The following is a 15,968-nucleotide window of genomic DNA, read 5'->3' on the forward strand; positions in this document are numbered from 1 at the left end:
TGTGGTTGGCTCTCCGACTTCGTGAACAATAGATGCCGGGGAGTTGCAATTTCGCATTTTCTGCGCCGGGCAAAATGGAATCAAGTGATTGGTCTTTGGAGTGAAATATCCCGAGCACTCGCAGGAGCCTGTTGAGGTTCAGCCGGTCATCAACAACCAGAATGTGGATTGGTCGCTTCCAAAGCAAAGCCGGCCGGCCGCACAATGCGCCTCATTGTCGGCCCGCGCTCGTGTCTCCAATGCTTTCCCAACGGGAACGTCGGCTAGGGACCAGTCTCTACCCATTGTTCCTAGTCCATGGAACTGGATAGCGCTGTGTCGAGTTCAGGGCAGGTGATAACGAAAGAAGCATGGACGCTTGAGTCTCTTTTGTCAAAACAACTTCGCACTTCGTAACTGCATGCGCACGGGAAATTGTGTTATGCAGCCGTCCGATTTCACTCACTCCACTGCGACCGTGCTGTCGGTATTTAGTGCGAGGACCGACGGCAGACGAGTCGAACGAACCTGCGGCCAGGACGTCATCTTTCTATTCTTTCTTTTGCTCCTGGAATTAAAAGGCCTTGCGTCACTGTCTTGACGGCATCATCCAGCGTCCGCACGCGATACCCGCCACAGGCGCTACCCAGGGGTGGCAAGGTTGTTAGTAAGAGGGGCACAATGGTCGTGCTATCTGCACCACAGCCCAGCCCATGTGTTGAAGTTCGATTTTCGCTTGCGAGGCGAAGGTATTGGCTACTCCACGGGCCGCTTCGAGCAACGATGTGTTTGAAACTGCTCGTGGTCTGCACATCTGGAGTTGAACGTCAATAACTATCCAGAAGAGGTTTTTGCAAACGTCGTCGAGCGACCTTGAACTGAAGGACAAAGTGTTACTGTGTTGTGCGACTTTCGCGGCTAGCAGCCTCCCAAATACGATGTGAAGGAATCACCATGCAAAGCTCGATGCTCTACGTGACATGAAGCCATTTCCAGCCCATGAGCCGCATGTACGCATCGGAAACTGCGTCGCTCGCGGTCCTTCCAACGAGCCATGCCTCGCGCCTTTGAGAGCTGTAAGTGAATGAATCTTGTTGTGGGCTGCTGCACGCGTCAGGGGCCACTGCTGCAGCATCCTCTTGTACCCCGCTGTTCCCCGGTAGATCAACGATGAGATAGGTGACTGGACATGGACAGGCCTGATATGTGCAGGGTGATGAGAGGCATAGCCGCTCGCTTGGAGGAGGGGGGTCGAGGGTGTCATCGAGGAGTGTTGTCAGTTTGGCTTCCGCGCCGTTGAAAGTCAAACGCCACCCGAGTTTCCACGTGTCCGCGGTGCTCCTCCCGCCGGTCTCGACTCCTTTCTCGCGGCAGGCCAAACAACACCTTCGTCGACGGTGGTACTGTTGTATGCCTGCCCCAGCACCACCCATCCATACCGCAGCACCGGCCAAGGCGACCAACCCCACCTCGCGACCACACCTCCAGTGCGCGATTGCATCCCGGGTTTGCAAAGCTCAATATCCCGTCCACTCGGAGCGAAGCACACCAGGGAGATCCTCGCGATCTGGTCGATACCACCAGCGATACTGGTACAGCATGCACAATCGTCAGACACCAATGCAACCTCATGACGTGTACCGGTATTTGTGCTGGGCTGCGGCTGACGCCAGGCGGCCTCTGGCGTGATATTCCGGGGCGAGAATGACCAGAGTGGCGGCGATACATGTGAGTGCAACGACGGTGATGGTGTGGGTGCCGTCACGATTACCACGGTGATTAAGGGCCTCCATCACGTAAGAATCACACTGCCCATGAATGGACATTTATCCGTCCCTCACAAGGATCAGGGATCTAAGGCCGGATTCCCCAACCGAAGCCAGATTGTATTCTTCACTTCTGCCGGATCCAGCAAGGACCCTGCGGCATGCGTGCAAACACGGCAATCGGAAATCAAAGCAACAACCAATACGGCCGTGTGATCCAGCCATCACCTGGTCGTGGCTGTCTGTCTCGTCACAATCCTCTACAACCGAGACAGCCCCAGCCCGATCCTGGCCTACGTTCTGCGGATCTGATGTGAGAGAAGACGCACGTTGCGCTTCGATCTCAGCTCTGTGCCGGGGCTGACCAGGAACTGTTGTCCCGGAGCTAGTGCAGCGGCACCGTTTGTGGACTTGCCTTCGTGCCATGCGAACTTCGAAAGGCCCGGCCAGCCAGGCAACTTTAGAATCACGAGTCCAAATATGCACCCGAGAGCTTGACTCACCGGCACTCCATCAAACTCCTTGAGCAGAAGCCAGGGCCTGCTACACGCGGCCTCGTGTGTGGAAAGATGTGCAGAATCTGGTAGAGGTGGGAGACGAATGTGGATCAGCACATGCGAGTCTTCACCGCGCAATCACCGGAGGATTCGCCCTTCTCGGACTGCGTTAGCAGGAGTTGACTCCTTGCTGGATGGAGCTTGAGTCTTCCTGGGGTGCTGGTGGGTGTCTGGCCGTAAAGTGCGAAACCAACATGAGACCGACCCTTCACCCTGGTTGCCAAGCTACGGCGAGCCGATCGGCGGCTGTCGAAGCACCACCACCACGCAGTGGGACGGGCTATCGTGAGAAGTCGTCGCCGCAATCTTCTTGCTGCCGACAAACATCTACTTGCGACTTCATCAACGGTTCATGCGTGCGGCTTTGTCGTGGTGGCACTGCAGCAAGTTAAGATTTGGTAGCGCGAGTTCGGCCACGGGTTCCTTGGCCAGCCTGCTGCCGATAACCCGGTTATTGTTCGTGAGGCGACCTTGATAGCGGTAGAGCTTTGCCAATTACCATGCTCGCCCTATTCCGCATTGAGTGACACAAGTCGGGTGCTATACAGCTTCAACGCGGTTAACTGCAAAATACCAGGTCTTGCCTCTTAGGGTCCCACAGCACAAATAGTTCGCCTGCGCAGCCCATGTCTGTCCACTGCGTCTCTGCTAGGGTTGCTCGCCGCCTGCTGGCATATACGGCAGATGCCAGAGGCGACGCCGCCACTACAGTCCCTAACGTCCTGCCCGTGCGATTGGCCTTGCACCACCCTTGCTACTTTGCACCATTCGCTACCGAGAATTCGTCTACTTGTTGCTGGCACTTATGACGCCTTTGTGCAGGTGCAGCGCTCTCGAAACCAGGGTATCTGGATCCGACTCTGGCTGCACTAGCTTGCCCGTATGTGTAGCGGCCAAAGACATTAAGTAGACGGGAGCATCCCTGTGAAGCGACCGCTCTTTCTATCGTCGTCGTGCACCGCATCGTTCGCTTCCGTGCTACACGTCCTCACGCCCTCCACTGATTTGGCCAAAGACGAAGAAACTCCGTTTCCGTTCCCAGTCTCCACGCATGATCTTCTGGTACTCCATCTCACACAGCATTTTTGCCGGGCGAAACTGGTCTCACTACACGACATTCACCGCAACGAACGATCGTCCCATCTCAAATACCGTGCTCCGGAGCCAAGGGAACATCAGCCGGTATCATGCATGCATGAATGAGAAGATAATTGCATATCAGCACGAGGATCGGCCGGCGTGGTGGCATTCTTTCCTTCCACGCAGGCTTCCAAGCTTGGTCTGCTGATCGGCATTCCCTCATCAACACCACGAGGAGTCTGAACGCCATATCAGATCGAATTCATCGACTCGACTAAGCGAGACCAGCGCACTCTTCAAGAGCGCCATCAGATGACTTTTGGTCGGCGATCAGTCCAGCAGCGCGAGCATCGATGTCGCACTCAGGAAGACCTTCCCCTATCCAGCCGCCATTCATAGACAACAGAACGCAAAACATGGCACAGACAGAGCGAGCTCTGTCATATCCTTCGCCGACATTCGCTGGAGGGCCAGATCAAACGCCCGGTCCACAGCTACCGTCAATTCACTCGATACCGCACCTCGCGTCTGGGTTCGTCGATGGCAGGCGCAACGTGCAACTTCCACCGATGCAGGTCCCTCACACCGACACCGCTTCGCCCTCGAGGACGACTGCGACACGTTCGATACCTGTATCTCAGCTGCTTTCGACCAATCCACCTTCACCTCCACGTCAGCAGGCGCGCGTGCCAGCGCAGCAAACTTCATATGGCGCACCCCCGAGTAGTCACGGTGTTCCGCCCATGGAATACCGAAGTCAGCCGCCGTCGTACCCGCAAGCGCCACAGCACTGTCTTGACCAAGCGCCGATGGCATTCCGTCAACCACCACAAGGCTATCAAACAGAGCAGTTCCCTCGAGCGCAGTACCCGCATCCTCAAGTGCCCGTTCATCCCGACCAAAGCACACCTCGGCACTACAGCCCAGCCATCAGTGGCTACTCGTCTCCAAGCTACACGCATTCTGAAGCCTCACCGCGATCGTCTCTTGGTCCATCGAATCACCCAGCTTTAGCGCAGAAGCCTCGTGTGAGCCAAGTGCCACCCTTGAACTACAATCTCGGCATTCGACAGCAGCCCATTGCTGCGCGTGCGTGCGGTTTTGGCGAGCGCGATCGTCGAGTCGTGGACCCTCCTCCAATCATTGAGCTGAAGATCACCGATCGCTCTGGCATGCCCGAGCAGGATCCAACTGCCATGCTTGCGCTGAACTGTACTCTGTTGAGTCCAGACGGTCATGATGACGAGACTGAGCTACCGCCAGCTCATCCAGACATGCCTTCGACCCGGCGCTTGATGGGTACGCTGGTCGCGTCGTCCTACCAAGCCAAGGACGAGAATGGCATTGCAGGGACTTTCTTCGTCTTTCCTGATCTCAGCTGTCGGTCTCCTGGCAAGTATCGGCTCAAGTTCAAGCTCCTTCGTGTCGATCCAATGAACACGACTCTAGGTGCAGTCCACGTAGCGAGTATCGTGACCGACATCTTCAGCGTCTACACAGCGAAAGACTTTCCAGGAATGCGGGCCAGCAGTGGTCTGCTCAAGGCTCTGCGAAGACAGGGTCTCAATGTCGGCATCAAGAAGGGTTCTGAAGCGCGCAAAGGCAAAGGCAAGGCGAAGAAAGAAGCATCGAGCTCGGGAGGATCGTCGTCAGAAGGTGAAGATGAGAGCGATGATGGCAGCGAACCGAGAGACCATACAAGCTCCAGCGGCGTCAGTCCCAAGACCAAGGCGCGGAAAAAGGGCAAGAGGAGAAAGCAAAACGCGTGAAAAGAGCAGAGAAGGAGATGGAAAGACAACGGACGGCGGATCTGAACATTTCATACGGGACTTTGTGGGCTCATGCCTGGCTGGACCCGTCCATGTTTGCCGACGCGCCGGGCGTCGAAATCTGAGACTGTGCAACGTTGTACACACATCCGACGACGGAGCAACAGAAGTCTCCGATGGCTCACGGCTGCTCTTTCACGCATTCTGGTTCGACGGCCGACTTTTTCCTCGCTTCCTCTTTCTTATGGGGTCGGGCAGCATTGCATATCCTCCAGCAGAACACCATGCCAGGCAGGGCGAACTAATCACGGCTTCTCCCCTTATCCGTCGCTGAACGACTCTAGCGAGGGCGGATGGGTGTATCTTTTGGCGTCGAGTGGGCGGACGATTGGATATCGTCAGCGGCAGCGGCGGTGTGGCCTGCGTTTCCTGCCGAACCTGTTGATGATTGAAACGAACCCGCGAAGGAAGAACAACATTATACCAAGAGTATCATTGCATCTGGCGGCCATATTCTCGGCGCATGTACTAGCTTCTCAACAACTTGAGCGCTTAATGATGGGAGAGGCACAACTGTTTGAAACGTTATCTGTAGCGTAGAAGAGAAACGGAATGACATTTTCATGAATCAGCAGCCGCCTCTTACGCTTTCCTCATCGACTCCATACAGCTCTTGCCTGTTGCCTCCAAGACGTCGTGTATATGCACGACAACCGACGGCATGCACAACTCCCGTCCAAAGGCTGTCGACTCAACAAGCCGGACAATGACCTGGACTACGCCTTCACGGCTTCTTTACAGTCGGGGTGCTACCCCAGTCTGTCTACCTCGACTTCAAGTCCCAGCGTTTGATGAAAGGACCACGCACAATCTCGCCAACAATCTTGCTAGAAGACCCAGGAGGTAGCTGTGGACCAGCGCTTGCATGGCCTGGGGAGAATCTACTGGCGTCGTCAGGTCGGTCATGAATCAGTCGGCGTGCTTGCCCTTTCTCATGTCTGTTCAGAAGGATCTGTGGGCAAGCATCGTGCAAGCTTTCTTTGGACGCTTGTGGCTGGGCTGGGATGCGACATGCTTTCCTTGGATTAGGCTCGTAAGTGCCGACATGGAGCGGAGAGGCTGTGCCGTAGAAGACGTATCTTCGATTCGTAGACTGGACCTGGAGATGACGAATTTGCGAGAAGAGGTGCCTGAAAGGCGAAGGGGGCTTGTCGTCAAAGTAGTCTTCGTTGTGAGACACCGTGGACGACATCGCCTGGCAAAGTATCACGGCTTCAATCATCCAGGTAGACAATGACTCGCCAATCCACAAATCATCCAAAATCCTTACGAGTAAGATACGAGGTAATGCGTTTCCCCCTTTGGCGAAACGCATCTATATGCCGGCTCCACTAATAATCAAGACAGCCTCGCCGGCCACTCGGTCCACCTTCATTCTGCCAGGGCAGCTGAAACGTCTCATCATCACGAACAGAAGCATAGACATACCCACTGCGTCATGCAACACACCATGTGCATGGACGCGGTTGCAGATCGAGCAGTTCCGCGGTCTAGGATGACCCTGACAGACGACATCCTGGAATATCAAAAAGCCTGTTGGACGGCAGTGATCAATCATCAGCCTCGCAACGGGATCGGATTCGGGAACTCTGTTGCGATTCATTCACCTGCATGCTTTCATTATACCAAATTATCATATGCATGCGGAGACAGGATTTTGTCGATCTTCGATCTTCGCCGGTTCTCAAGCAAAGGTGTTCCCCGTGTGCTTATTATACTCTGCATTCGATACTTGACGGCTTCGACAGGAACGGAGTTGAAGGGGTTGACTGTGCCGAGGGGCCAAAGTCATGCCTTGATAGGAGACGTCAAAGCGGCTGAGTGGAAAAAGGGGATATGGTCGACAAGCCGAACGCTGTTGTTCGCAGGTAGGCATCCCGATTGATAGATCATGTCTACTCCAAAAATTACCTCCATGTGCTACGCACATACAATGCCACTGTCCCTCAACAGCCTGCCAAAACAAACGACCCACTCCATAACCTCCCCCTTCTCAGCGTCTCAACCACCACCAAGCCCCAACAACAACCCCCACAGCCCCCAACCCAAGCCCCACTCCCCTCCCAAACGTATTCCACAGCCTCCTCAGAACCATATACCGATGCAAATTCACCACATACTCCCCCTCATTCACATGCGGATACCTCCCCTCCGGCACCTGCTTCCCCAGAAACCCACAAAGCGGCTCCCACCCCTTCCTCGGATCAAACTCCAAAACCTCCCGCCCCTGAGCCTTCGCCGCCGCCAAAATCTCCGCATTATGCTCCAGATACGTCCTTCTCAGCCTGTCCTGCATCGCGTCGAAATCTCGCGCGACGGCGAAGGGTTCGTTCCCGCACCAGATCTCCATGATGCGGCGAAGGAGCGTCACGTAAGGCTGGGTAAAGGCTTTGTCGTACGGCATGAGGATTTTTTCCAAGACCACCCAGTTTGCGACGCGGTAGTAGCTGTTGCGGACGCTCCGCAGCCAGGCGTCGACGCCGCGAGGTTGGGTTGTTAGGATCAGCTTGGCGTTGGGGTAGGCGGCCATTAGTTCGGGGGCGAAGAGGACGGTGGGGGCGTCGGCGGTGGCGGTGTAGGTGTGCAGGAGTTTGGCGAATTCGGCGGGGCCGTAGGGGTGGAGGGTTTTGGTTGTCGTTGAAGAAGAAGGGGAAGATGGACTTGGCCCGTATTTCGCTGTTATGGCTTCGTTCCACATTATGAGGCTTCCATGTCCTTTTCGGGCGTTGATGCAGGCTTCGCTCATGTGGTACGATTTGTAGCCGAGTTTGGGGAGGGCGTGGGACATTGCTGGGACTTTCTGTTAGCGCTTCTGTTCAAAGAATGGGAAATGCTATGGTATCGATACGTACACGTCGTCCCTGTCCTCGAGAGTCCCAACACGAGAACTTCGACCGTGGTCGCTTGCTCAGGTGCTGGGACGGTGTCGACGAAACGTCCAGCAGACGCCATGATGATGTTCAGCTCAGTTGCACTCGTGCTCTATGCAGCTTTCTTTGGAGAGCGAAGACAGTGCGGACGTGAGACGACATTGTCGTAATTCTTATGGCAGTCCTTCCGCTGCCAAGACGACCATCAGCCCAATTCCTTTGGTATAGGGTTCCACTGTAGTCCCTGGCAAGTTTGATCCTTCCGTGCTAACTTCCTAATTTGGCGATTAGTAAGGTGGAGGTGGTGTTGGTTATTAGGGGTTCTCGATATGTCTCGCTCATTAGTAAGATTAATAAGTGAGGAGTGCCTGGATCACAATTGTCTTTTTGATTCTAGAGGATATCAACAATAACAACAATCACTCCATAGACTTACATCCTGTCTTTCTCCACGCCATCTCTATCAGAACTCGTTCTCCATACCCATTCTACTGATCCATCCCAAGTTCCCCAACCAGTACTCCGAAGCTATGCTGCCCGCGGTCCTCAGAACGCCGTTAGATGCAAGTTCGTATAGAGTCATGAAGAGCCTCCGCTCAGAAAGCGGCCTTCTCAGCACCGTTCACGAGCCCATTGACCTTCACGCTGGCACTGCCATTCTGGAAGTCGTCGTAAAGGCTCGAAGTCGGCGAAAGACGTCCAGTAGGGCTACCCCCTCGGATGACTTCGTCGAGCATACCAGCGCTGGCGGCAATGAAGCCTAGGTAAGGCTTGGAAGGATGCAGGACACGCGAGAGGTACTCGGGATGGAATTGGACACCAACGAACCACGGGTGGTCCTTCAGTTCGATGACTTCCATTCTCACGCCGGTAGAGTCCTTTCCGATGAACGTCATGCCCTTCTCCTCAAGCTGGCCGATGTAGGAGGGGTTGACTTCGTACCGATGACGATGTCTCTCGGTGACACTGTCCTTGGAAAGGCCGTAGAGAGCGCGCAGCTTGCTCCATTCGCTGTCTGGTTGCCAGTAGGTGGGCTTGATTCCCAGACGCATAGTAGCACCCATCTGTCCGGGGTTATGCTCAGGCATGTCGACGATGACACGGTCACCGTCTGAGCCATCGAACTCGTAGGAAGTGGCTTGAGGAAGAGGGACGTTGCAAGCTGAACGCGCAAACTCGATCACTGCGATTTGCATGCCAAGACAGACGCCAAGGTATGGCGTCTTGTTCTCTCTGGCCCAGTTTGCTGCTGCGATCATACCCTCGGTGCCTCTGCTGCCAAAGCCACCTGGAATGAGGATACCTGACGCAGTGCAGACATCGTGCCATGCCTTGTGGTATGACGCAGGATCAGTCTTGTTGTAGTGGGCCTCGAGGTGCTCGGCATCGACGTTCTTGACCCGCAGTTTCTTGCGACAGTACATCGATGCGTGCTCGAGAGATTTGATGACCGAACAGTATGCGTCCGGTTGGTCCAGGTACTTGCCAACAAGGACAATCTCGATGTCCTCATGAATGTGCTCCAACCCCAGGGTCAAGCGTCGCCAGGTATCCCAGATCCTGATGCCCTTGTCTTGTAGTTCAGATGATATGTTCAGAGTGTCCAGTCGCAGAGTAGAAGTCATCAGCTGTACCAAATGCTGTTCGTGCAGCAGAATTGGAACTTGGTACGTCGATGGCATGTCTCGAACAGCCAGCACGCTTTCATTCTTGACTTGACAGAAGCGTGCAATCTTGTCGATGGTGGCCGCCTCGAGAGGCTTTTCGCAGCGGCAAGCAATGAGATCTGGGATAAGACCAGCAGAACGGACGGCCTTGATGGCCATCTGCGTGGGCTTGGTCTTCTGCTCACCATGAACCACCGGGATGTAGGACACGTGGATCTGCATGAAGTCGTCCTTGCCGCACTTCCTCCTCAGCTCGGTAAGTGCCTCGACGAAAGCCATGCTCTCGATGTCGCCGACTGTGCCTCCCAGCTCGACAATGCAGACGTCTGGCTCTTCACCGGTGTCATCCACAGGCACCTTGGCGACCCGCTCGATCCATGCCTCAATCTCGCCAGTCACATGTGGGACGACCTGCACGGTCTTGCCCAGGTATTTACCATCACGCTCTTTCTGTATGACTGCCTGGTAGATCTTGCCGAGGGTGATGTTGTTCTGGCGAGTCAAAGTGATGTTGAGGTATCGCTCGTAGTTTCCTAGATCGAGGTCGACTTCACCGCCGTCGTCGAGGACGTACACTTCGCCGTGCTCACGTGGGTTCATGAGACCGGCGTCGACATTGATGTAGGGATCGATCTTGATGCTGGAGACTTTCAGACCCATAGTCTTGAGCAGCAGGCCCGCGGAAGAGGCTTGAGCGAGTGTGAGCCATTGGTCCAGTATATTGTTTGGAGTTACATGTCATCGAGTCCATACCGATAATGCCTTTTCCCACGCCGCTGATGACGCCTGTATTTGGTGAGAAAGCGTGCTGAAAGTGTGGATTGGCAATACTGACCTCCAGACACGAGCACATACTTCATCTTGGCTGATCTTCACCTTGTGGTGGCCTGTCTCGTCAGTGACGAGGGGAAAGAAAGAAAGACAACAAAGAGCCAGCGCGCGAAATTCTTTGCAGCAGAAGCCTGGCACGCGCTTTCCCCGCAAACGCGCCTGCGATCGGATCGTGGCGCGCGTGGCGGGAGCGACGAACTTCAAAATGCCAATTTGCACGTGAAGATCACATGCAGTCACGTTTGTTCGGCGCTAATAAAACTTGAGGGACCGGGCAGCATTGGGTTCAGTTCATGGATTGTTACGTATCGTTCATTAGGTATCAATCCCATCGCTCCGCAAGCGATACTCTCGTTCGTGATATGAGGCCGTCTCATGAATGTCTATTCATTGCTCCCGAGAATCTCGCCTTCGAGCGTCCAATCTCAGAGAAACCCAGCTACGACCACAGCAAGGCAGAAGACAGTATTCGGGGATCTCATGGTCAAACGGCCGCCTCAGCCATGAGCTGAAGCTGGAGCTGGTGCAGAAGAGCTCGCTGAAGCCGCTTGAGAAGCTGGGCTAGAAGCAGAGCTCGGAGCGATTGCGAGCGCTGTGCTCGTTACCGTAGAGCCTTGCGCAGGATTTGATTACAGAGCGGTGCTGGCTGTATCGACCGTAGTAGCGTCCTGTGTTGGGCTTGACTCGGGGGACGGACTTGGATTTGGCGGAGTCGATTCGGGAGGCGGCAAGTGTCTGGAGAGGGCGTGAGAGATTGTGGTGCAGGATTTGGTACGTCGCTAGAGGCTATCACCATCGTGCCCTCATAGGGGGCTCCACAATCCTCGCTCCCCCCCCCCCCCCGCGCACCCCCCCCCTCCAAAAAAGGAGTGGATTGTTATCATACAAGGAACTCCAAGATGCCAGGTCCAAAACCTCTGTAACCATGCCGAGAGCCTCACTCGCGTCTAGACCACAAAAGAAAGGAGCCATATCTCCAGATATCATAAAGTTGGTTGTTTTTGGGGGGGGGGGGGGGGGGGGCGGGTTGCTTGAAGATAAGCTTGAACTCAAAAGAAGACAACACTGCAATACTGGGCTGATACAATCCTTCCAGGCGGGTTGGCGGTGCCCTTCGCTTGTCGTCTGAAGCTTCATGCTCGTTGTAGTGGTATCCAACGCCATCAAGCTCTTCGAAGGAGTTGACGTGATGTCTTGTGAAGCTTCTCGCCCGCTTGGCGCCTCCAAGATGCAATTTCCGCATTCTGTTGGTCTTCTCCAGCGACCAAGCAGGCAAGCAAGTTTGAATCGCCTTGAAGTGTCGTGAAAGCGCAAGGGAATGCGCTTGACACTATGGAGTCTGATAGCATAATGGGCCATCAGTGAGGTCTTTCCGGTTTGAACCAAGTACTATGCAGCCGGTATGGAAGATGCGCCCTGTTCAAAGGTTGATGTATTGTTATTGCACTCCAAAGTCAAGCTGGAAAGGGGTTTAAGGGTAGTTCGGGATTGACGCACTGTTCTCAAAGTGGCTCAAGCTTCAGGTCAACATCGCCTCCGACGTTTCTCTCGATGGCTTCCCCAGGTGAAATGTTCACCTTCAGAAATTATCCGGCAAGGTCGAGCTTGTAGGCCCTTACACGACAGAGAGACAACCTCCAAACATTGAGACAGCTCGGCGCCGAATGTCAACAAATCCGCTGGAGGATGATTTGGCGATGACGGCATCCATCTGAGATCACATCACTCCTCAAGGTGGGGAATATGGAGCATTGTTGATATCTCCTGCTCGAGCACTACTGCGTCTCTCCTACATTCAAGTCTATCAAAATGACCAAGATGATTTCATTGCTGCCATTGGCAGCCCTCGTGCTAGCTGATGCCTCACCACCAGAACAGATCCCCATCTCCCCCGTCGAATCCCAGAGCGAGCCACTCACTCTCAACGCCATCCCTCTCCTCGGCTTTGGAACATGGAACCTGAAAGAGAAGAACACAAGCGAGGCCGTCTCCTGGGCCATCCAAACCGGATACCGCCACATCGACGCGGCAGCAATCTACGGCAACGAAGTCGAAGTAGGCAAAGGCATCCGTGACGGTCTCCTCCGCACAGGGCTCCAACGTGAAGACCTCTGGATCACCAGCAAGCTCTGGAACGACAAACACGACCCCAACCTGGTCGAATCCGGCCTCGACGCCTCCCTCCACAAGCTCGGCCTCACCTACCTCGACCTCTACCTCATGCACTGGCCGGTCGCCGACACCCTCTTCTCCGGCAAGAAGATCTCCTACCGCGACACCTGGGGCGCCATGATCCTGCTCCAGCAGAAGCAAAAAACCCACCACATCGGTATCGCGAACTTCAGCCCCGCCCAACTCCAAGACCTCCTCAACCACACCTCCGTCCCGCCCGCCGTGCACCAGTTCGAACTCCACCCGTACCTCCAGCAGAACGAGTGGATCGAATGGCACAAGAACCACAGCATCCACGTCACAGCCTACTCGCCCCTCGCCGGCACGAACCCCACCTACGACGACTCCGGACCCCCAACCCCCCTCCTCGAGAACAAGCACATCCGCAAAATCGCCAAGAAACGCAACTGCACGCCCGCGCAGGTCGTGCTGCAGTGGGGGATCTCGCGGGGCACGAGCGTGATCCCGAAGAGTATCCATAAGGATTACATTTCGTCGAATTTCCGCGCGACGGAGTGTGGGTTGAAGGAGAAGGATTTGGAGAAGGTGGACGGGTTGGGGAAGTATCATCATCGGTATAATAATCCTAGTAAGAGCTGGAAGGTGGATTTGTATCGGGGGTTGGAGGACGATGATGGGAAGCATGGGAAGGCGAAGTTTTGGGATGGGGAATGAGCTGTGAGGGGGTGGTGCATTTATCGTGTTTTGGGGACTTGTGATCGGATTGGATGTTACTGTTTGATGAAGAAGGTTGGGGGATTGAAAGGCAGTGGAGAGGCTTTCTATGTGTTGATGATGTGATATGACAGTGACTTGTGAATAAGAAGATTGCAGCTTCATATACCCTGCGTGGTATATTGGTGTGTTCGGATAAAGAAAAGCCGTGGAACATTGTTGTCCTGAACATGGTTCAACGAGAGGAGAGATCAGCTCATGGTATACACACTCCTCTAAACATATTTGTACAGGGTATCATCACATCCCAACCTTCACATTTATCTACACTAAATCAATGCCTGCCCCTTGAACATCCCCTCCCGAATCTCCTTGACGACATCCTTCCGATCATGCTTGCCGACCAACACGATGCCTCTTCCTCGTCGTCCCATACGCCCCACACGGCCAAGACGATGGATGAAGTCGATACTGGTGTGTGGGACGTCGTAGAGGATGACGTGTTTCACGAGGAGGGTGTCGATGCCGCGAGAGCCAATGTCGGTCATGACGAGGACTTTGGTGTTTTCGAGTTTGCGGGCAGTGGGCCTGGGGGAGTATTCGGCGAGGTCGCCGGCGCTGATTGCTGGAGTGTAGGAAGAAGGTTTAGGGTCTTTAGGTGGTTTGGAAGGAGAGCTGACTGCAGCTCCTGTGAAGGCAGCGAGGATCTCGGCTTGTTTGCGGTCGTCGCTATCCCGAGACAGGGCGTTGGCATCGATGCCTTTGGAGCAAAGGTATTTGGCGAGTTCGATGGTCTTCTCTCGTTCGTTGACGAAGACGACGATTTTCTTTTGGCGGTCTTCGCCTGCTTCGGCGGCTTCTTTGCCGATGTCCCAGATTGTTTGCGCGCAGGCTAGGTCGCGGTTTCCTTGGTATGGGACTTTCTCGATGTCGACGACACTGAGCTGGACGCGGCGGGGGATGGCGTGGAGATTTGGTGTGGCGAGGCGTTTTGTCTCTGGATAGCGCTTGCTGAGGTAAGAGTCCATGCTGCGTGGGATGGTGGCCGAGCAGAAGATGAGTTGCTGTAGCGAGGGACTGGCACGGTCGATGATTGAAGACGTGATAGGGCTGAAAGACCGGTCAAGCAGGCTGTCTGCTTCGTCAATGACAAGATGGGAGACCTTTGACAAGATGTTGGGGTCGCTCTCGGTGATGCTGCTGATGAGATGAGGTGTTGCAATCACGACGTCGACGCCAGATGGCGCGAATAGACGGTTGCGAATGACTGTGCCAGAGAATGCAGCACTGATCATAGCAGATCTGAACTTGACAGTATGCGCCAGGCTCTTGATCAGAGCACCCACTTGCGCGACCAACTCGGATGTGGGGAGCAGGATAATGGCCTTTGGTCTGCCTGCCTTGGAGTGTTCATCGACAGGCGAATCTAACTCATAGAGTTGACCACGTGCACGTTTCTTCTCCTCGTCTTCAGCAGCTTCTATAGCCTCGTCCCTGGCTTCGATGACCTCTGCTCGCTTGATGGCGTCAAGCATAGGCAGTACGTATGCGAGTGTCTTCCCGGATCCGGTCTCTGCAGCGAGCAAGAACTGTTTCATCTCTTTATTTGGTTCGAGCATCGTCTTCCCCTTCTTCCTCCGCTTGCCATCCGGCATCTCCAGAAGTGTCGGTATCGCGAGTCGTTGAATCGGTGTTGGCGATACATCCGCCATGCCACCCAAAGCTTGCGTGGAGATGGACTCCTTAATGACCGGAAGTAGATCAAACTCATCGAAGCTGTCCCATTCCATGATCTCCTGCTTCACTCTCGACCTCTTCTCATAGGACACGTTCGCCAACCGCCGCTGCATCTTCAATGCCCTCATTGGATCCTTCTCCTTCTCATCCTTCTTCCCACTTCTCGCCTTGGGTTGTTGCCGTCTGCGCTCTGCTGCTGACAGATTGTTCTTCGCGTATTGCAAGCTTCTCGGCACTTCAGTCGTGTTCATACCCGCAAAAGGGCTGTTCCTGGTCCGTCTGGCTGGCCTCCCAGTTGGAGCAGTCTTCGGGGCTCCTCGAGCCACCCTCTCGGACAGCACCATGCGAGATGGCCTGCGTTTTTGCAGCGTGGCAGCAGTCCTTGATGGCTGCCATGGTAGGTTGAAGGCTCTCGCGAGCGCGCTGGCGTCCCAGTGCGGACATCGTGATGAGGAGAGGCGTAGCATTGCCACGGTGATCTATCACATGCTCTGTTGCCAGAAAAAGTTGGAGGTAGCCTCTTGCTCGGTATACCTTCCCGAATCTGGCCTCGGCGTTTCAGACGATCGTTTAGGCGGATCGCCGTTTCCACAGCAACAGCAAACCCCACCGCCATACACAAGACATCGCGCGTCTGCACCCTCGCCGTCGCTCGCACACACATTGCTCCCTCGACATTGCCAACGTCCTTACCGCACATTCGTTCAGAGCAGCGCCGTGGAATTGCCTTTCCCATTCACCCTCGCCCACCGCTGTACATACACTACAGAGATTCACTTGTCCGAGCTTTGTTTGGCCGCGCCCT

General features: G+C 54.8%; 6 protein-coding genes across 6 annotated transcripts; 3 read left to right on the forward strand and 3 right to left on the reverse strand.

The window, feature by feature from the left end:
• Nucleotides 1-959: 959 nt before the first annotated feature.
• On the forward strand, nt 960-1,961 carry M409DRAFT_50371 (uncharacterized protein; the record flags this gene model as incomplete). The annotated part of the gene is made up of 3 exons (XM_033811514.1): nt 960-1,055; nt 1,209-1,571; nt 1,653-1,961. 3 exons carry the CDS (start codon nt 960-962, stop codon nt 1,959-1,961), a joined length of 768 nt encoding a protein of 255 aa, XP_033672602.1.
• A 1,774-nt stretch (nt 1,962-3,735) lies between these two features.
• Nucleotides 3,736-5,151, forward strand: M409DRAFT_63324 (uncharacterized protein; the record flags this gene model as incomplete). Its single annotated transcript, XM_033815545.1, has 1 exon — nt 3,736-5,151. The coding sequence occupies one exon, from the start codon at nt 3,736-3,738 to the stop codon at nt 5,149-5,151; it is 1,416 nt and encodes a 471-aa protein (XP_033672603.1).
• A 2,053-nt stretch (nt 5,152-7,204) lies between these two features.
• Nucleotides 7,205-8,163, reverse strand: M409DRAFT_50373 (uncharacterized protein; the record flags this gene model as incomplete). Its single annotated transcript, XM_033811515.1, has 2 exons — nt 7,205-8,001; nt 8,064-8,163. The coding sequence occupies 2 exons, from the start codon at nt 8,161-8,163 to the stop codon at nt 7,205-7,207; spliced, it is 897 nt and encodes a 298-aa protein (XP_033672604.1).
• A 514-nt stretch (nt 8,164-8,677) lies between these two features.
• M409DRAFT_17952 (uncharacterized protein) lies at nt 8,678-10,608 on the reverse strand (the record flags this gene model as incomplete). Its single annotated transcript, XM_033804287.1, has 3 exons — nt 8,678-10,437; nt 10,502-10,534; nt 10,584-10,608. The coding sequence occupies 3 exons, from the start codon at nt 10,606-10,608 to the stop codon at nt 8,678-8,680; spliced, it is 1,818 nt and encodes a 605-aa protein (XP_033672605.1).
• A 1,789-nt stretch (nt 10,609-12,397) lies between these two features.
• Nucleotides 12,398-13,426, forward strand: M409DRAFT_63326 (uncharacterized protein; the record flags this gene model as incomplete). Its single annotated transcript, XM_033815546.1, has 1 exon — nt 12,398-13,426. One exon carries the CDS (start codon nt 12,398-12,400, stop codon nt 13,424-13,426), a length of 1,029 nt encoding a protein of 342 aa, XP_033672606.1.
• Nucleotides 13,427-13,755: 329 nt separating this feature from the next.
• M409DRAFT_50376 (uncharacterized protein) lies at nt 13,756-15,630 on the reverse strand (the record flags this gene model as incomplete). The annotated part of the gene is made up of 1 exon (XM_033811516.1): nt 13,756-15,630. One exon carries the CDS (start codon nt 15,628-15,630, stop codon nt 13,756-13,758), a length of 1,875 nt encoding a protein of 624 aa, XP_033672607.1.
• Between the last annotated feature and the right edge of the window lie 338 nt (nt 15,631-15,968).

The sequence above is a fragment of the Zasmidium cellare genome, assembly GCF_010093935.1.
Source record: "Zasmidium cellare ATCC 36951 unplaced genomic scaffold M409scaffold_4, whole genome shotgun sequence".
In the NCBI taxonomy this organism is placed as follows: domain Eukaryota; kingdom Fungi; phylum Ascomycota; class Dothideomycetes; order Mycosphaerellales; family Mycosphaerellaceae; genus Zasmidium; species Zasmidium cellare.